The sequence below is a fragment of the Arvicanthis niloticus genome, chromosome 1 (assembly GCF_011762505.2).
Source record: "Arvicanthis niloticus isolate mArvNil1 chromosome 1, mArvNil1.pat.X, whole genome shotgun sequence".
Taxonomy (NCBI): Eukaryota; Metazoa; Chordata; class Mammalia; order Rodentia; family Muridae; genus Arvicanthis; species Arvicanthis niloticus.
The window spans coordinates 62,654,104-62,676,180 of NC_047658.1; the positions used below are offsets into that span (position 1 = coordinate 62,654,104).

Sequence of the window (22,077 nt, forward strand, 5' to 3'; positions counted from 1 at the left end):
GTAGCAGAAGGCCTCCACACCTCATTTTCCTGTTTGTTTTTAACCAATCTTACTTTTTCTTTGCCCATCCAATCCTGATGTCATTCTAGTGACTCATTCCTCCTTGGTCTTATCCTTTTGTCTGAGTTTTCTGTTTTAAAACCAGCATGGCACACTGCTCCTTCCAGACTCTCTCCTTTACAGTCAGCCTCATATTTGGTCATTTCTTTCTGTGTTTGCTTCGGTCAGCATTTCTCTCCAGTTCCCTCCCTGCTCTCTGTTCCCCTTCAAACGTGACATGAAACAGAGTGAGTCCTAACAATGACCTCAGTCAAAGAATGGGCGGGGAGTGAGGAGCATCCCCATAATTGGAAGATGTGCTTAAATGTTACTTGCCATTATTTCTTCCTTAGGGTCTTTTCCCCCCAGGTCAAGGAGCCACAATTGGAGTTGATTTTATGATTAAGACAGTGGAGATTAATGGTGAAAAAGTAAAGGTAAGAAGCTAAATAATAAATAATAGTAAAGCTTTGATAATTTTCTGAGAATTTAGGGGGAAAAGTCCCGGTATGTTTTATTAAATTCCTTCATTCACACCCACATTGACGGTGATGCACTGGGGTAGAGCTCAGTTGACAAAATACTTCCTAGCATGCAAGAAGCTCTGGGTTGAACCATCAGCACCACAGAAAACTAGGTGCGGTACTGTTTACCTATGATCTGGACTATGGTCAGGTGGATTAACAGGAAGTTCAAGGTCACCCTTAACATAGCATGTTTGAGGTCAGCCCAGCTTATCCGAGAACCTATCTCAAAAGAAAAGAAAGAAATTATACAGAATCAATTTAGGGATGGTATGCTTATATATGAAGATGGTAAGCAAAATATGTTTTCCTGTCATACCAGAAGTGATGTGAAAACAAACTAGGAATTTCTTTTTGAATTTCAAAGTTAGACCAATAACATATCTATTCTAAATAAAAGGCCCATTTGAGAAAGCCTTCTGATCTCCCATTTTGCTGTAGGTAGTATAGGTAATTCAGTTACATGAATTGCTTATTAATATTATCCTGTCTCCCACTATACCTTTATCTTAGAACTCTAAATGTCTAAGAAAAGACTTTTGATATCACTACTTTGTCTTTCACTTGGTGCCTTGGTACTTAGAAGTATCGTATGTACAGAAACAGGGATAGTGTGTTCCTTGAGTATGTATTGTAAGTCAGAGCCTCTGATAGATGTTTTTACATTTGTTAGCATTAGTATGATCTCTAGGAAGTAGATGGTATTGTCCTTATTGTACAAGCTTCAGAGGTTACTTAATTAACTTATGTAACCATGGTTGTTGTCTGGAAGGGAGACGTGAACCTCACTTGCTGACCTCTAGTCTTCTAACTCCGAGGTCTTCTGTGGGATAAGAGGATAATGAAATCACAATAGCCTCAATACCTTGCATCAAGAAAATGAGGAAGATGATGATTGGAAGAGGTATGAAGAGCTAGAGAGAAGGCTTAGAGGCTGAGTGCCTACTGCTCTTATATATGACCTGAGTTTGGTTTCCAGCACCCATGTAGGGGTGCTTCTACTGTCTGACAGTTTCTTCTGGCCTATACTCACAGACACCTACACTTACCTGCATATCTACGCACACATATACATACATACATACATACATACATACATACATACACACACACATACCATACACACACACACAATTTTAAAAATGCAAAGTGAAACTAAACTGCATGGAAGGATGTAGGGATACTGATGTTTAGTACTGCCATTCACTTACTGAAACTTCTGGTTCAGAGCTTCAGAGTCAAGTCCCATGGAAAGACTCCCAGTCAGGAGCATCATGATGGATACTGGTACTAGAATGGTAGCTAAGTCTAGACCTAAGCATCCCACATTTGGTTTGTGATCTTTGCATCCGTCTTTCATTTGATTGTTCACATCTTACGTGTGCCTTGGGAAGGGTAGAGATGCTTCCTGGCATTCTTTCAGCAGTTCATAGATAGCATCACAAACAAGTGCTGACATATGGCTCCTCTCATGTCCAGAGAAGAGACAGGAACCTTCTTTTTCTCTTTTCGTCTTGAGTCTTTAAAATGGCTCCTTACCATAGAGATGTCTATACTAAGTATAATGGTGAAGAGATTGCTGGGATATTGGAAGATAAAAGCAGGCTCTAAAATCTACATAAATGCCAACCAGAAGGTCAGAAAACTATATGAAATGAAGAGGAAGAGGTAGGGTCCAGAGACAGGGGACTGGAGACAGGATTCACAGCTCAATTGCTGCCATTAACACCTCTTTAGACTTCTAACATCTCATAAGAAATGAGTAGGCTAGTCCTACTAGAAATGAGTAGGTCACGCTGCCTATGATCAGAGTAGGCTGAAGAGATACTGACAGGAAGAACCTTCTGTAGTTTTCTTTTATTCTAGAGGATGTAGTTGCCAACCTAAGGAACCAGGAAAGAATAGCCACTTTTTCATGAGTTTCCCTCCTAGATATGAATTGCCATTTGCATATGTACTTGTGAGTTCATTTGTTTGACCTGAAAATGTTGGTGCCTACCATGTACTTGGCTTGTGCCAAAGCCAAGGGAAAATAAGGAATGGTCCCAGGGTTTCACAGCAGGCTCTTTTCTATTCATAACTTTCAAGCTTAGGCATTCTGTTTATTTTATTTTCGAACACAATGTTTTCACTTTTTAAAATATTTATCTTTATTAGTTTGTGTCTCGGTGCATATGTATATGTTTGTACATGAGCATGGTCTTACATGTGAAGGTCAAAGAACAAGTTGTAAGAGTTCTCTCTTTCCACCATGTGGAGTCTGGGGATCAAACTTGGCCCTTCCCCACTGAGGCATTTTGTTAGCCCTGACCTCATTTTTAAGTGCTTATTACATGACTAAAATTCCATCTTTTCTGGCATTGGACTCCACCACAAGGCCACAGGCTCTCCATGAGCAGGGCTTTCTTCTTACTCGTCTTTATATTCACAGCTCAATTGCTGCCGTTAACACCTCTTTAGACTTCTAACATCTCATAAGAAATGAGTAGACTAGTCCAGAGCAAGCTGCCTGTGATTTATTTCTAACCCAACATGTTGAATGAGTTATAAAAACAGAAAAAAAAAAAAAAAACCCTATGCATAAGGAAAAAAAGGATGCAACATGATGGTCTTCAACCCTACCCCTTGGCTTTTCAGTTTATCACAGATTAATGAGTAACAAATAAAAATTAAGGTCAGCCTATTTTTTTTTAAAGCTAGAGGAGTTTTTTTTTTTTTTGTTCCTATTTATTTATTTATTTATTTATTTAATGCATGAGTGCTCTATCTACATGTACATTTGCATGCCAGAAGAGAGCATCAGATCCCATTATAGTTGGTTGTGAGTCACAATGTTGTTCCTGGAAGACTTAACTGTTGAGCCATCTCTTCAAACCCAGCCTACTTTTTTTTAACCTTAGACTGATTATAATAGAAGAGGATTTTGTTGTCTTTTTTTGTTTGTTTTGTTTTTTGAAACAGGATTTCTTTCTGTAGCCCTTTGTTGTCCTAGAATTAGCTCTGTTGACCAGGCTGGTCTTGAACTCACAGAGATCTGTCTGCCTCTGCCTCCCCAGTGCAGGGATTAAAGATGTGCACCACCCCTACCCAGCTCAAATGTTTATTTTTTTGATGATTTGTCTGTCCATCTTGTGTTACAGTTGATGCATCACTGACCTTGGAACTTACTGATACCTAGCTCTGATAACATTTTGTTTGAGATCTTTCAAACTCCACTCATCTAAGAATAGCTAATTAATTCCTCCTTTGTGATTCCACAATCCTACATTTATCTCGTTAACCATCATTCAGCTGTGCCCACTACGTACTGTGTTAGGAAGGAAGCAGAGGTATGAAGTCAGAGAGACAACCTTGGTCCTCAGAGAACTCTATCCACTAAAGAGGACAGCCTGGCAAACTAATGACAAGGTATTGCTGTGACAGTGCTGCAAGAGCAATGCAGTAAGAGGGCAGGTGAGCAATGTAGAGTCCTGTGCTGTAGGTGAGACTGGCAAGGGAATCCATGGCTGCAGTGCTAAGGATGCATTGACAGAGGATAGACTACCGTTTGTAGACACCCTGTTCTTCTGGTTTCTCTTTGAGAGGACATTGCTAATTAGTTGTAGATTTGGGTTCTTTGTAGACCATGGACTCTTAGATCAAAGGTTGTGTTTTATTCATCTTCCGTCTGGTACCCGACAAAGGATGAAAAGAGACAAATGGATTATAGAGAAAGGTGATGAAACTAATTTGAGCAGTAGATGATGGATTATAAGCATCCTTAATAATCAATTCTCAGGCTAGACACAGGCAGTCCTCTTTGAGAAGGTGGCATATATTTTGGCAAGGCCATACAATAACTATTTTAGAAAATATTTTGATGCTTAAAGCAGTTCCCAAGATGCTCCAGTGGTGAACACAGTGTTTTCTAATGACTGGCAGTATCTAAATCTGGCCAGAAGAGTTGTAGAGGCTGAATGGGGCTGTAAAACAATAGCCTGCTGTTCTAAGGCACATCTTGGCACAAGGGGACCATGGCCCGACTTTGAGGCAGAGAAGAGAAATAGCTTTTGTTCCAGCACAAACTGTCATGTGTACATTTGGATTTAGCACACACAGACTTTATTTTATATTATCAAAGAGCTGCTGCAACTTCCAATCAAAGGAGAATGTGTGTGCTGGCTCGCAATGTGGGCTACTGGTCACTACTCAGTGTCTTCAGCTAAATTGCTATGGGGATAGAGTGACACCAAATGACTGCTAGGCGTAGATATCCATTTAGATGAGCGTGCAATGGCAAAACCAACAGGCCATGCCAGACTGAGTTCTGACCTGGAAACAGAAGATGTGGAGTCTGATGTCTAGTTTTGTGGGTACCTGAGTAGAAGAAACAATTTTTATTAAACTTGCCTAGCTCATTCACTGGGAAGGGGTAAAGAGCAATCAAGACCATCAGTTTAAGACAAACATGTGCTTTTTGTTCTGGGCGCACTGTTTGTGGTGAGTAAAACAGGTGACTCTTCCTGTTATGAAGCTTTAAATCAAGTAGGCCAGACAGGCATTAACCAACTTATTTCAAGTATGTGATTAAGATATGCCAGTTACTATGAGAGAAATGATACAAAGTACTTTCAGGGAGACTGGAGGCAGATGTGGGGGGCGGGGAGAGGTTCTAGAAGGCCTTACCTGAGAAAGTAGTAAGGAAGTTAATCTACCTGTGACCTATGGCATTTGTAGTTAGGAGGAAAGCTCTCGGTGATATTCTTATCTCCCCAAACTCTCTGCTCTATACTTAAGAGTTGTATCTCGAGAAGAGGCCTCTCATTTGTTGTGTTATCTGTGCAGAGAGGTTAAGGGAATTTTGCAAAGTATTTTTCCTTCTTTTTTTTTTTAAACTAAAACATAGGTTTGCTGGATTTACAAATAGTAGATGACTTATTAAACCCTATTAAAATTATCTATCTATCTATCTATCTATCTATCTATCTATCTATCTATCTATCTATCACCTATCTAAACAAGTAGAATCCAAAAAGGTTAAGTGAACTAAAGTCACAGAGCTTAGTTGTGTGGTGGAGGGGTGTGACTGTAATGGTACCATCTCTATTTTTTTTAACAGTGATAATGTCTTGATATGTTCATTAGAATTTTAAACTGGAAAAGTTGAAAGTTGAGGTTGTATTTTTGTTCTTTTGCTTGCTGACTGAAATACCAACGACCACAAAACAACAGCTTGCTCTCTATTGCAATGTGTGTGTACCTAGCTGATGGGCAAGAACACAGAGTCCATAGTGAGTGTCTAATTGTCTGAGATACTGGTCAAGTTAATAGATCTCATAGTACTTTAGTTTGCCGATGAGGGAAGTATAGTATAAAAATACTTATCAGGTAATTGTGAAGACTGAATTGTTACATATAAAATGAATAGAATAGAGCTTGGAATATAATAATGTACAATAAAACCTGGTTTGGTTTTTTGAGAACAAAGAAAGAAGTCTTAAACAAGTAAGCAAGCAAGCAAGCAAACAAAAACAGGAAAGAGAATAAGCCCTTTTCCCAAACTTAGAAACACTTGACAGCCAGAAGTACTTTTCAGGGCAGAAAACAACCATGAAATTGTGTGATGTTCTCATTTCTGAGCTCTAGCAAGGCGGTGCTCTTGTGCTTTTCCAAGCTGATCCCTGTCTTGTGCCTCTGCAGTTACAGATCTGGGACACTGCGGGTCAAGAGAGATTTCGCTCCATTACCCAAAGTTACTACCGAAGCGCCAATGCCTTGATCCTTACCTATGACATCACCTGTGAGGAATCCTTCCGCTGCCTTCCTGAGTGGTTGCGGGAGATAGAACAGTATGCTAGCAATAAAGTCATCACTGTGTTAGTGGGTAAGTAAAGGCTAACGAGGAAGGAAATTGATTTGACTGCATTAGAAAATTTATGATCGCCGGGCGGTGGTGGCGCACGCCTTTAATCCCAGCACTTGGGAGGCAGAGGCAGGCGGATTTCTGAGTTCGAGGCCAGCCTGGTCTACCGAGTGAGTTCCAGGTCAGCCAAGGCTATACAGAGAAACCCTGTCTCGAAAAACCAAAAAAAAAAAAAAAAAAAAAAAAAAGAAAATTTATGATCATTTAATGCTAATATGTTGGTATATATAGAATATATATACTAAGAATATAGTATATTGTTACCTGAGTTATGTAAACATACAGTTATAGAACTAGAACATGAAATTAGTCTTATCCCATAGTGATAATTTAGAAAAATAAACAAAAATATTGCTGATTTTTCTATTAGGTAGGTGAAATAGTTATAAGACGGTGGATACTGCTGGCATAAAAGTAAAAGAAATCTTTCAAGTTGATGAGGAATTCATAATGAAGCTTTTTTTTTAAAACTTTGGTGAATTTTTTTTCTTCTTACTTTATGCTGACTTCAGACATCCCTCCTGTATTTCAGAAATCCATTAAGGGAAATGCTGCAGTTTCTTTCATCCTGTAGGAGGAAGGAGTCTATTTAATGTGGGAGAAACCCAGAAAATAACCCTTGATTTTCTATGGTGACAAATGACTCATTAAAAATGAAATCACGGGGTCTGGGGGATAACTCGGTAAAGTGCTTGCTGTGCAAGTGTGAGTACCCAAGTTAGATCCTTGGTACCCAAGGAAAACCTAAGTGTGGTGGCCTTTGTTTGTAATCTCACAGAAGGCTGAATAGGCAAGAGTCCTGAGCATTGGTGGCCAGCCTAGACTAATCATGGAGCCCCAGGCCTTACTGAGAGACTGTTACAAAAACCCAAAACACGACCAAGGTGGAATGCATCTGAGGAACAAGTTTGACCTTTGGTCTTCACGTACATGTTTGTGTACATATACAGGCAGGCACACATGCACACATGCATGCAATTGCTATAAAATGGACCATATAAACTCTTCCAGTTGTGATAGAAAAGGGGCGTCAGCTACATACTTGTTAAAATATTTTCTCTCTGGGAAGGAATTTTGCTGTATAGTCTCATGACTTGAATTTTAGAAACATAGAAAACTATAGAAAGCACCATTAACTTACAAATTATGGCTAACAGTAAGCTGAGCCAACATTTTATTTTGCTGAAAATTGATTATTTCCCTACATACTCTATCTTGATTATAGTTTTTCCTCCCTCTACTCTTCCCAGTGTCTCCCTACCTCTACTCCCATCTGAATGGACATACCATTTCTGTCTCTCATTAGTAAAACAAACAGGCTTCTACAGAATAATAAAATAAAATGAGATAAAACAAAAACTAACACACTGGAATTTGACAAGACAAGCAGAAGGAAAAGTGCCCAAGAGGAGGCACAGAATCAGAAATCCATTCTTTTGCACACACAGAAACCCTGTAAGAGAGCTGGAGAGATAGCTTGGCAATTAAGAGCACTGGCTGCTCTTCCAGAGGTCCTTAGTTTAATTTTTAGCAACCACATGGTATCTCCCAGCCATCTATAATGTGATCTGATACCCTTTTCTGGCATGCAGTTTTACATGCAGATAGAGCACTCATATACATAAAATAAATACATCTTAAAAAAAGAAATCCTGTAAAGTCACTAAATTAGAAGCCATTATATATATATGAATGAGACCTGGTGCAGAGCTCTGTAGGGCCTGTGTATACTACCTCAGTCTCTGTGAGTTCATATCTGCCTTGATCATATTAATTTAGACGGTTGTGTTTTCTTGGTGTCTTCTGGCCCTTAGCCTCCTTTCTCCAGGATTCCTTGAGCCTTGAGGGGAGGGATTTGATGGAGACATCCAGTTTAGGGCTAACTGTTCCAAGGTCTCTCATTCCGCATAATATCTGGCTGTGATCTCTATATTTGTTCCCATCTGCTGTAGGAGGAAGCTTCTCTGATTATAGCTGAGCAAGGTACTGATATGATGTATGAGTGTAGCAGAGTGTCATTAGGAGTAATTTTATTGCTACATTTTTATTTCCTTTAAACAACAGTGGTATTTGGTTTTACCCAAGGTCCTTGGGCTATCTAGTCTCTGGTTCTTGGACACCTAAGCAGTGTTGGGTATATGAGTTCAATCTTATTGGGTGGGCCTTAAGTCAAATCAGATATTGGTTGGTTACTTCCACAAGCGTTGTGCCACTGTTGCCTTAGTATGTACTGTAGGCAGGACAGCATTGTAAAGCTGTTTGTGGCTAGCTTGGTGTTTCCATTCTCTTTTGGTAGTGTGCAGAGTACCTTCCTGTACCAGAGACTCTAGACCATAGGGATGAATGCTCAATATAGGCACCAGCTTGAATTCTCTATGTTCAGTGAGTTCTATAGGTATTGTCTTCTGCACTGGGGCCTTGCTGTTAGTTTATGGAGCGCAACTTATAGTCTTGGCAAAAACCTAGGTTGTTTGGGCATCCTATGGGATCCCTTTGGCCAACAACTCAAGGAAGTGTAATGCAATCCCAATAATTGGAGCTTCATTTAGTGACAAGAGATGGTCAGTTAGGGACTCTTCTTCCCCATTATTTGGTAATTTCATTTAGATTGCCTTCACTTAGGTATATATTTTAGGAAGCTTCTCTGTGTTAATTTTCCATACTACCCCTCAGCTGGTCTTTAAATTTAGCTGTCTCTCTCAAATTCTCTCCTTCATTCCCTCATCAGTCCTCTCTCCATTTGATCTTTCCATTCCAGCTCCATTTACCCATAACTATTTCTGCTATTTCTTTTTCCTAACAAGATCTTTCTGCCCCCTCTAAACCCTTAACTTTATATCTAACTTCTGTGATTCTATAAATTGTAGCATGGTTGTCATCGACTTAATAGCTAATATCCACATATAAGTGAATGTACATATATATATATAATTTATATTTATATATTTACATTTGGATTTGAGATACCTCATTTAGAATGACCTTTTTATAAGTTTCAGCCATTTACTTGTGAATGTCTTTATTTCATTTTGTTTTAATGGCAGAGTAATACTCCATTTTGTGAATGTACCACATTTTCTTCATCCATTCTTCTGTTGATGGACATCTAAGTTTCCATTTTCTGGCTATTATGACTAGAACGGCAGTGAATGGTTGAGCAAATGTCTCTGTGGTTGGATGAAGTGTCTTTTGGGTATATGCCCAAGAGTGAGTGGTATAGCTAGATCTTGGATAGATCTTCTTCCTGAGGAACCACACTGATTTCCATAGTGGTTGTACAAATTTGCACTCCCACCAGAAGTAGATGAATGTTCCCTTTACTCCACTTTGCCAGCATAAGCTGTCTTTTGTTTTATTGATCTTAGTCTTTCTGATGTGTATAAGATGAAATCTCATATATTTTTGGTTGTAAGCCCTGTAGCAGTGAATAGTTAATCTGCTTTGGCTCTTTGGCTCCCTCGTGTGCTCTGTACCCACCCAAGAGCTCTGGGGACACACACACACACACACACACACACACACACACACACACACACACCAGCTGATTTTGATATGCCTTGACTAGCTCAATGGCTAGGCACTTCTAAATCTCCCCATGGCTTGCACACAGTAGTACCCTCTGGTATTTCTAGCTTAACACCTTCTAAATCTATATTTTATCTTTGCTGCCCTGTCACCTTTAGGCCCCGCCCCCCCCCCCCCATTGGGCTGCTTTCCCTTTCCACCTACATTGCTGGATGATTTCTCTCCTGCAGCTCTTAAATCTGATCCCTTTGTCTCTGAGTCATGGCGATAGTCCTCTCCTTCTCCTCTAGGTCCATTGCCAGTGGAATCCAAAAGTCCCCCCTCTACCTCCCTGCCTAGCTATTGGCTGTAAAGCAATTCTTTATAACCAAAGCCAGCTTGGGGTATGGATCCTAAGTGTCTGTAGACCAGGCTGGCCTTTAACTCAGAGACCTTCCTACCTCTGCCTCACAGGGGCGAGGATTACAGGTGTGCATTACCATGACTGGCCTTTTATTCTCTTTTTGTTCAGTAGTTTCCAATGTAATGAATTGCTTTCATAGGATCTTCCAAAACTAACCATTAAAATTCATTTTTAGCAGTATTTTTTGTTTTGTTTTGTTTGTTTTTGTCTGTTACAGGATTTCCCTGTGTAACAGAGCCCTGGCTGTCTTGAACTCACTTTGTAGACTGGGCTGGCATTGAACTCACAGATATCCATCTGCCTCTACCTCTTGAGTGCTAGGATTAAAGGTGTGCAGCACCACACCCGTCTCATTTGTATTCTTAATATGCTGTGGATTTCTGAACCTAAGTGCTCATTCAGTGTGTTTTAATCCTGTGCAGTTATTACTGCCCAAGTTCCTATTATTACATCATTGACATAGGAAGCTTCTTCAGGTGAGCTCCCAAATCCTTTGGGACGATTTTCCCCCACTCTCTGATATGACAAATATTCAGGTATATCATTTAATTCTCCACACCTACAACTGACGATGTCTTCAAGAGGTGATATTCTTTTCTAATGTGAAGATTACAATTAGAAATCCCTGCCTCAGTGTTGGAGTCATCTTTACTTGTAGGTCACCATTACTAAACTTTTTGTATTAAAAGCTGGTATGTATGCATGCATATGAATTGTGTTGTTTTATTAGATTCAATAAGTTGTGTTCAGACTTACAGGACAGTCTTAACCCACACATGACATCCTGTTCACTTGGAAAGATACAGGATAGTTCACTTGACTTGATGGCAGGTTGGCATCAGGTTTCATAGTTCTCTTGGCAGGCTTGGACGACCTAGATGTCAGGAAACAAAGTTCACTGTGACAAGTACAAGAGATTTACTGGCCTAGATGCCTCTGTGTTCCAAAGGAACAGTTCCACGAACGTAACTGACAGAATTTTTTCAACAGTGAATCTGCACTCAGGAAGTTCCAGTGTTATGACTGTCTACTAGGTATTTATAACTCACACCCATGGTAACTTATCAATTGGTTCATTTAAGCAGTGTTACCAGATAGCATAGTTGATTATTGTCATCCTACCTGGAAAAAGGAGCAGAAAACTTTAAAAAGATAAAAGTTAATTGTACAAATACTTAGATTTATATTTTAAAACTGTAAAAATTTTCTTGGTATCATTAATCTCTATCTTAGTTAGGGTTTGACTGCTGTGAACAGATACTATGACCAAGGCAAGTCTTACAAAGTACAACATTTAATTGGGGCTGGCTTGACAGGTTCAGAGGCCCAGTCCATTATCATTAAGGTGAGAGCATGGCAGCATCCAGGCAGGTGCATGGTGCAGGAGGAGCTGAGAGTTTTATATCTTCATCTGAAGGCTGCTAGTGGAAGACTCACCTCCAGGCAGCTAGGACTAGGGTATTGAAGCCCACATCCACAGTGACACACCTATTCCAGCAAGGCCACACCTCCTAATATTGCCACTCCCTGGCCTAAGCATATACAAACCATCACAATCTCATACCTGTATTTCATCTTTCTCATGTCTAAAATCCCAGTTCCAAATTGTACCAACATAATTAATGACTTGCATTATCCCTTAATACACACATAGCAGTCTTATAATCCCAATACCAGCTCTGCCATTGACAATATGATTACTGAATGAGTTCAAGACTTTGTCTTTAAACTTTCTTTTGTCCTTAGCATGCATATCTAAGGATGCAAGGTTAAATCATGATGTTTTAAATTTAATTGAAATCATTAAACCACTATATGATAAACGTGTTTAATATTTATAGGTTACTTTCAAATTTTGTATTAATTAAATAATTGTATTATTTAATTATGTTAAAGTGAGCTTCTAAAGTCATATCTGTAAAGCAGAATATGATCAGAGAGGTCTGGCTTCCGCCCCTGTGTTCTCTATGTTTCTCTTTCTGGGTGACCATTGATTGTTTTTTAAACTACAATCTTGCTTTATTATTTTATGGAATTTCTCTATATTTTTTTTATTTAGACAGTTGAGGATTATACTTTTTTTCTGCTTCATCTGCTTATATTCTCAATTCATGGCACTGGTATTTTAAAATAAACAATCCTGCAATCATGGTCATATTTATTGGGCTTTACTCACTCATCTGTTTAATCTCCTGATTGACTTTAGTTCTGGAATTGAATCATGATGCTTCCTGGCTGAAACAAAGTCACGTGATGATTCTTTCTCTGATTTACCATCATTACAGGCAACAAGATTGACCTGGCTGAAAGGAGAGAGGTCTCCCAACAGAGAGCAGAAGAGTTCTCAGAGGCTCAGGACATGTATTACCTGGAGACTTCAGCCAAGGAATCTGACAATGTGGAGAAACTCTTCCTTGACTTAGCATGCCGACTCATCAGTGAAGCAAGACAGAACACACTGGTGAACAATGTATCGTCACCGTTACCCGGAGAGGGGAAAAGCATCAGCTATTTGACTTGTTGTAATTTCAACTAAAGGCTGAGGCAAAGAGAATCAAAGGGAATCAGTAGTTGCCTTGGTGGGCCATATGTTGCTAGGGAATCTGGCAATGACTATGGCTCCCGCTCTTGGACCTTCTGACTCCTGTAGGCTCCAGAGCTTACCAAGCATGCAGGCCAAGGGCCTTGACTGCAGGCCAGCATTAGCAGAACACATAATGGTTTCACCCTTTTGCAGTCTGGCGTTGGAGCAAGGAGAAAATTGCACTAAGCGCTCCATGATCTGCAGAGCATGTTGCTTTTGTTTTTAAAAAAGCAAGTAAAAATGCATTCCTGAACACAGAGCAGGGGATCATGTACTGTAGGAATCCTTCTGTGTGTCAGCGGGTGCATGAGGGGCTGTTCTTTAGGCTTCAGTGGTAATCTGGTGCCCATGGATTTCTTGTCTACCAGGTAAACCAAAACTGGAAAGGCCAAGTACTGTCTCTGTAGTACTTATTGATGACTCCATGGAGATTTTGAAAAGTGTTATTTCTTTTGTCCACAAGCACTTTCAAAACCTTTGGGATATAAAAATGGGAATTCTTCTCATGACCAACAGTAAAAATTATTGTTTAATAATATATACAAGCTCCATGACTCTTTTTGGTGCTAATGATTATGCTATTTCACAGACCAAACATTTTAGTACACTGATACCCTTAGATGTATTACCTAAAAATAAAGAGAATGGGGGAAATCCATGAGTCAGCAGTCTTTTTCAGTCTCATTACCACCGTTTCTAGGATGGGTTTGGATATGAGAAGCCCTTTTCTTTCATATTCTCCTTGAAATTTATTAACTTTCTTCTCTTCTTTCACACTTATGCTGCCCTTCAAGTAAATCAAAGTATAAAAAAGGGGAAAAATATAAATGATGACATTGTAATAAAGAAGATTAGTTGTACGACATGTTGAGTAGCAAGAGAAAACAGCAGATATGACCAAAATACTGTGGACTATGGACTGACTGCAGAGCAGGCTTCCAGACAGAGCACAGCTCTCTCTAACAGGTCACGCCTTTTCCTTTCTGGAACTAGCCTTGGATAGACCAAGGTTTAGGATTTTGTAGACATTTTTAGTATAATAAGTGAGAATAGCAACAGATGAAAAGTCTCACAAACCATTTTTGTATCTTCGATAAACTTAGGGAAGTGCTGCTCAGGAAGCAGGCTGAGTTGTCCTTTATTAATATTAATGTTGATCTCAGATTCATGACCATACATTTCCTTTCCCTTTATCTTTTCTTTCTCCTAGTCTCCCCTTAAAGCGTTCCTTTCCCACTCCTTCTTTTTCTCTTTTCTTCCCATACTGGTATGCATGTATTACTTACTCAAAGTCTCCTATTCAAATGGAGGTAAATGTTGCCTTTACTTAGCAGATTTTACAACAGGATTCAAATTGGAAGACATGCTACTGAATGAGTTCCTGTTTCTTCAGTGCCATGTTTTGATACCTTCCAATTTGTTCACTGTCATAAATGCAAATATGACAGTAATTAAGTCTGTATGCTCTTGGTGTTGTCAGGTGTTGCTGTAGGTTGCTGTATAGCATAACTGAGTATGAATCACTGAGGATATGATGTGTAATTCTGCTGTTGGTATTGATGGTGACAATCTTAGACCTGACATGTCACTCATGGAAAGCTACTGAATTGTAAAGCAATGAGTCAACACAGCAGGATATTGATAACACATTTCTGCATTTCTAGAAGATTCCATAATGTCCAATATTTTTTACATGTGACTGCATGTACTATTAGCAGTCATTGGTATTGATTGGCTTACTATGCTTTTCTTGATTCTATAGGAAAGAAAAAGGCTTCCTAAAAGTTTGAACTGTCTTTCCTTTATACAAGAAGGGGAAATAAATCACTTTAATGAAAATAAAAATCATTTATAATTACCTTTGCTTAATAGCCGGCAACCAAAGGCATCAGAAGATAAACTAATCAAAGTTACAGAAAAATGTATCTTTCTACTGTGAATGTCCCTAAATTTAGATTTATTACTTTTCTGGATGGCAAAATTCTGATCTCCTCAGCATAAGATGACTCAGCCTTGTCTCACAGCAGTGTGTTAAAAATAACGTTGCTTTGTGAACTTTAAGGGCTTTGTTAGATTGGACTAATTTAGCTCCAGAATAACAGCTTTTGGGGTCACATTTATGTTACGTTATTCTTATTCCTTTGGGCTTATAGCACCCCCATCTGTCCCTTTGAGTTCAGAAACAGCTCAGAGAGCTCTGCTCCAGGTCCATCTCCCTCTGGGTCTCTGAGTAAATCATAGTCACCAATCTTTGGCTCATTAGTGTGGACACTTGAGAAGCTGGGCTCTTACATCCCACAGTTCTGTGAATTTAAGATTAGGCCTTTGGGATATTTGTTCAGAGATGTATCTCAAGTTTGAGAACAATCCTTGACAATATTGTAGGTGCAATAAATACCAATTGAATAAATGATTCAGTGCCAAGAGTTTTGTTTGTTTGTTATTTTTAAATGAAAGTCCTTGAAGTGGTTCTTGAGAAAGAATCATTTCAATCTAGGGCAGAACATAAATATTATTTTGCCTAATAATTCTTATTGTCAGGGCAATATTTGCTCAGATAAGCCTCCTTTACATAAAATTAATTAATGGTGAAAAAGCACCCAAGATTTGGTTTACTGTAATGAGGTTTAGCTCATTCTGACGAGGCCATCTCTCCTTCCATTTGTAATATGACCTTTTTTTTCTTTTTAACAAAATTATTAAATATGTGGCCATCTTTTTAGTTTCCAATGAAAATACATGTTCAGGTTATAGAGTCATGCTTGGAAAAGATCTATGGAATCATAGTTTTTGATATGGCTATTTATAGACTGTCCTCAAAGAACTTAGTGGTTTCTCCTTTTCCTACACAAGAGCTATGTTCCATTGTATTCTTTCATTAGATCGGCTGGATTATATTAATATTTAATTACATAGAGCCAATCATGGTTTGTGTAGACTTCAAAGGTTACATCATTGGCTTTTTCTGGTTTTCATCCCGTCTCCCCACCCACAGTTTAGTCATTTTTTAGGTCAGCATCTTTCCCTAAGTGGAAAGACAATATTTAAAAATGAAATTGAAATGTATTCGCAGTATAGTATGTCAGCTTTTGATTTAAAATTATTAAGAAACCACTGACCAAAACAAGATGTTTGGACTTGGACTAGTATGATTCAAAGCAGTGGGACTTGATAGAGGGAGGAAGGAAGCAGGTTCTTTCTCTTCTCTTCGTCCAAGTGTAGCTGGAAGGACCCTATGATGGCTGGTGTTAGAGCAGGGATTTGCCAGTCTACCTTTTGAGCTATCCCACAGCACCAACTTCACTTAAATTAATTCTGAAAAAAAAAATAACAGTTGCAAATTATTTTTAACTTTATTTTTACCCCCATGTATCATACCAGTGGCCTTAAAGATAGGAAAAGTTCTAGGTCTTAGTTCTGTGGAATGCTCTGCATCTCATGGCCATATATGTTTATTTATTAGGGATCACGTTCTAAGAAGTTGTAGGTTTGGACTTTTTTTTAAAAGAATTTTTAACAGCAACGGTTTACTTTCTTCCTTCAACCATGGTCTTGACAGGTGTGTTTCACATCTCATTCTCTGGCAAGAGGTATTCCACATAAGCAATTATTGGTAAACTCTAAATGAAGAAGATAGATTTTTCTTTTCTGGGACTTTTGTTCCTGTGGCACAAGTTTATCTATGTTTGAAAGGAAAGCTGCCTTTCCCTTACACTGTACATACAGGCAATATTAGTTTTGATAGTATCCCTTCAGGTCAGTCATTACTATTGAGTAATATAGATTTGAGTAATATAGATGGTTCTTCACCTCCTTCCTAAATCACAGGATGTTCATGTTATAATTACTCTGGGGAGACACTGTTTTTTACTTTTTTTTTTTTTTTTTTAACCAGATCCCAGTTTGTAGCTCCAGAAATCAGGTTGGCATAGAAATCACAATGTAGTTCAGGCTGGCTTTGAACTCATGGTAATTCTCTTACCTTAGTCTTCGTATGATTAACGAGCCACCGTGGTTAATTCTTTGAAACTAAAAACAAATGGAGGGATAACTAGCAGAATAAATGACTTTAACACAAGATAGTTGAAGATTATTTGGAGGATTTTTGTGGAACGTGGCATAGAGAGAGGAATATAATTAAAAGATACTTCATAGTTCAAAGAGATAAATTGAAGCCTATCATACTGAAGCTATAGAGACACAGCTGTGTCGGGGAGAATTTCACAAAAATAAATTGGAACCCTCTGTAGCAGCTGCCTTTCTGTCAAGCAGAGAGTAGATACAAACTGAGCAAAGAAATGTGGAGAGGACCTACAATGTTGCTCTACTAACTCAGAATCCTAAATAGCAGTACCTTTTCTTATGCTCAGTTAAATATATGTTGACCAACAATTAATGATATTTTTAAAAAGGCATTATACTCTGTCACAAATGTATAGTCCTCTAGAGAAAAGGTTGGGCCACATGGCCTTAGACCAAGACACTGATCTGCCATTAAGCCCTAAACTAGAAACCCTTGTTAGAGCCTGTAGAAATCAAACTGGCTTCTGTGTTAAAAATGGAAAAGGTATCATTTAGGCAGAGGAAAAATAAAATCATGGAAATGATTCATCTCATTTGGCCTAATAAACAACGTGTTTTCTTCAGGTCATTAGAAGTCGTTTAGCATAGGAGAACCCTCCATTAAATAACCCCAATAGTTCAGTGTTTGTGAGCGGACAGGAGGATCACAGGGAGAAAGGCATCCTTAAGATCTGCCTTTGGAAGTCTCAAATGACATTTGGTGGTTTCAGTGATTCTGGAGAAAGTGAGTTTAAAAAGAGTGAAGGCCAATTTGCTTCATATACAAAGTAAAGTGCATGCACAAAGTACAAAACAGGTCTTTAAATTGAAAATAAAATAATTAAAAACAATATTTGCTAATTAAGATTTATGAGCCAAATGATTCCATTTGTAAAACTACTTGCACCCTTTCTAGTCTGATAGGTGGTTCTTATTTAGTTTTTAGAAAAGGAAAACATTGCTCTTGAATCAGTATAGGGTGAAACAGACTTGAATTTGGTGAGACTTTCTCTGACTGGGAAGAAATCAGAATATAAAGGCTAGTTCTGCTTTGACCCCATCAGGTGTATGAGTTAAAAATTTTCCCCAACTGATTTAAAGGAGAACGGCAGATATTCTGAGTCATATTCTGATGAAATTATTGGTCAGTACTGAGTGATACCTCAGACAGTGATACAGTGAGAGGTATAAAAGTTGGGCACTAGATTGGCTGTGTGCAGCCCTACAATATAAAAGTTAGTTGGGGTTTTAGGCAAAGTTTGAGCAGAAGTTTTTTCCATCTGTGAGATGGACCTGTTAGGAATATGCTGAAAATTAGATGAGATAAACTGAAACTATGTTGCTCAGCAAATAGAAAGAACTCAAATAGCAGGAGCTTTGGTTCACTTGTTTTCTCTCTTCCCGCTTAGGAAGGTTAGGAAGGGACGTTGGAAGTTGGAGCAATGACATGTGACTTTAGTCCCAGGTACCTGGGAAGCTGAGGTGGGAGCTAAGACAACATAGGGAGACTCCAGCTCGAGACTTCAAGAAATGATTTGGGTCAATCTGTTACAAAGAAAAAGGACTCCGTTTCTAGGAGGGTTCCTTAAAAGGAAGTGTCTGATTCGGTTTGCTTTTAGATGTCAGTCACCTGTTTCTTTCCATACATCTTGAGAGACATTTTGTCTCGACAGACAATTCCAGGGTTGTAAACTCCTTATTATCAGGAAACTTTCTCTAAGAACTGAAATACCTCACAGTGCAATACAAACCTCTTGTTGATTTCATTCTCCATGGGAAGAAAATGGCTTGGCTGTTACCTGTAAGGGGTCACATTTGCTGTCTGTTACTGCCCATTGTCTACTATTTGAAAACTAAGTCATAAAAGTGTGTTAAGGTGGTGATCCTTATCCTCTTGGTGAACATCCGGACAGTCATTGATTAACTCTTAATTTCATACTGGGATCAGATTTAGATAATCTTATTGTTGATTAGTTCTTTAATTACCCATGCATTTCTCCCTTTACTAATAATGTATAATGGATATCCAAGTAAGACTAATTCTGGTTCTGTGGCTCTTCTCCATCTATAGGTAGAAATGATATCATTAAATCCCAGTTGTGTGATCTGCTTTTAGAATTTAATTCCATATACAACATTACTGGATGAATGTATTAGTAATACTCTAAATGTTTTTTATCTCCCTTTCTATGTGTGTGCTACATTTTGAAATAAAAATTAGGGTACTAACTTCCTAATACAGCAAAAATTCATGTGCAGTGTAAGAAAAAAATTGTTTGGTTATAATAATTCACTAGTTGATGAATGGCACATAGCTTTTGTTTAATATTACACAGTTATGCCTGGATTAAATAATAATAATAAACTTGATAAAGCCCTCTGAAAAACAGCTGCTAAGCATACTGCTTCTGGAATGTAATCATTAGGAGTAAATATTCTCATGTTCTGTACAATTACAGAATGTTAGTGGAAGTTTATTGTAGACTATTTTGACAATGAATGTCAGTTGATTTATTAAATGAATTTTTTAAAGTAAGTTTATCCTTTTTAGGCTGATTGGGACATTCAGGTCCCTGATATAAAACCTTTCAAACAATTGGATGTTGGCTTCTGACTACTCATTGGAGTGTCCATCTAGACTGCCAGATGTTAGCACTCTTTTGATAGTGTGTAAATGAGATACACAGATCTTTCTCAAGTAGTGCATGAGCAAAATTGCTGTTTTCAGAAAAGAAAAAAAATTCTCAAGTAATAAAGAACTAAGACAAGAACTTGAAGAAAGTGTGCCCTGTATGCTATTGCACACACTGTAATGCATGACTTTCAGCATAACAATGACGTACAATGCAAAATATTTCATTCTGGAAATCTCCACAGCTAGTTAAAATATTTGTAGAAGCTGCTTTGTGGAGACTTAGAAAATCCCTTATTTTCTTCATTTTCTTATCTCTCCATTAAAACACTAATATTTTATACAGTTACAGCAAACAAGTTGACCAGTAGATTTTATAAATTCAGTTCCTAATATATGGCTACGGGCTTTATGCATAGGATCTCAGTAAACTCCACATACATATATATCACTATACGAATCTTAATCATCTACTTTAATAGAAGCATAGTTCTTGGTTTTAAATGTGATATGCAGATATTAACTGTACAATATATCTTTTGTATCCATGTATTAAGTTTGCCTAACAAAAAGGCCATTATAAATATAAGCCATCGATAACCTGAGTATAATTACTTCAAAACATTGTATAGAAAGATGATTTGTAAAAAACTTAGTCCAATTTCAAAAGGGGGACAAAGAGGAACCAGGAACTCAAAAAAAGCATTTTTAAGTAAAATTGTATCTTTAAAATTTTCAGATAATTCACACACAGAAACGTGCCCCTCTGAAGTATAAAATTCAGTGTTTTTGGTATACTCAATATATTGTACATTGTCACTACTGTCTAACTTCAGAATATGTCATTCCCCAAAGGCTCTGTATCCATTAGCAGCCAAACCTCCTCCTTCTCTAGCATCTGGGAACAATCTATCTGCTTTCTATCTATGGATTTGCCTTTCATATAAATATAACTGACAATGTGTGGCCTCTTGTGCCTGGCTTCTGTTAAGGTTTTCAAGACTCATCTGTGTTGTAGCATGAGTCAGTATGTTCTTTTTATGGCTAAGTAATATTCCGTGTGTGTGTGTGTGTGTGTGTGTATGTGTGTGTGTTTGTGTATGTAGAGGGAGAGAGAGGGAAGGAGGGAGGGAAGGAAGGACAGAGAGAGAGAGAGAGAGAGAGAGATTGATTTTATCTGTGAATTAATCAAATTTTGGACATTTAGATTGTTTCTACTTTCTGGCTAGTATAAGTAATGCTGCTAGACCATTTATGTAATTTTTGGATGTGGTCATGGTTTCTTTCACATCTCAAAACAGATTAATGAATCAAGTAATTTGTATTTATTTAAATAGAATCTTTTAAAGTCTTGCTTGGAGAATGAAACTTATGATGCTGATTAAAGTGTTCAATTGGATTGTAGAACAATGCCTGCCAGATATGTCTGTAAAAAGATTCTTGTGAGGATGTCATTTTGATATGGTTATCAATTTCATGAGGACTCCTTCAGTCCTTGTAGAAATTACATCATCATCACTGAGAATTTCAAAGTGCTCTGAATTCCTTTAAAGACAGCTATCAATCATATTGGAGAGGGCACTCATTAAACTTGGTAGGATCATTCAGTCATAAAGGAGCATTTTAAAGGTATGGTTTCTTATGTTTTTAACTATCTCAACATTGGCATCTTCCTTCTTGGAAAAAAAGATCATCGAATTGCCAAGCCTACTGAGTGTTGTAGTTTACGTTTTTATTATTAAGAAGTAATTCATAATGAGAGCAAAAGTGTCCAGAATGTATTTTGTGTGCAAAGAATGAATGTATTTAACAAAATCTTTTTTTTGTAACAATTTTTTAAAAAATTGAATGGAAATTGATTTCCCATGTACTTGTACATAAATAAACATTTCCTGTTGTCCCCAATTGGAAGATTATACAGCACGTCAATCCATCAAAACCGAATTAGCTCATGTCCTTCATTGTAATCTGGAATGTACCTGCATGGAGGGCTCTAGAGCTCCTCAGTGTGAGTGTCAATTCTGTAGCTGGCAGACCTCTGACAAGTCATTGAACATTTTGTATATTTTTTCTCCTATACTAGATCACCTTTAAATTTTCCTGAGGTTAGAATACTAAGATTACCCTGTCATATGCAGATGTGAAAATCATCTATGTTAATTACTGCTGATTACTGAGAAAGTTACTTTATCCTATGACACATTAGATGGGGTAATGCACTGGGAAGCAGGAGTATACACTGTATTCCTGTCTCAAATGTTACATTAGAGTTAGCAGATTATTCAACCTTTAATTTTTTCAACTTCAAAATATGGGTATCTCTTTAAAGTTTAGCTAAAGTGTAGCTAAATACATTGTATTGTTCTGAAGAGATATCACTTAAGATGTAAGTTATCCTACACAATT

At 37.9% G+C, this 22,077-nt stretch overlaps 1 protein-coding gene across 4 annotated transcripts in view; it reads left to right on the top strand.

Moving 5' to 3' along the window:
* The window catches only part of Rab30 (RAB30, member RAS oncogene family), an 88,762-nt gene extending 73,359 nt beyond the window's left edge, over positions 1-15,403 (top strand). For all 4 annotated transcript variants that reach the window (XM_034515007.2, XM_034515018.2, XM_076937986.1 and 1 more), the window contains 3 exons: positions 393-476; positions 6,243-6,426; positions 12,679-15,403. In XM_034515007.2, coding sequence (XP_034370898.1) covers positions 393-476; positions 6,243-6,426; positions 12,679-12,929 — 519 coding nt within the window. In that variant the 3' untranslated portion in view covers positions 12,930-15,403. The remainder of the gene's footprint in view (positions 1-392; positions 477-6,242; positions 6,427-12,678) is intronic.
* Positions 15,404-22,077: the final 6,674 nt, after the last annotated feature.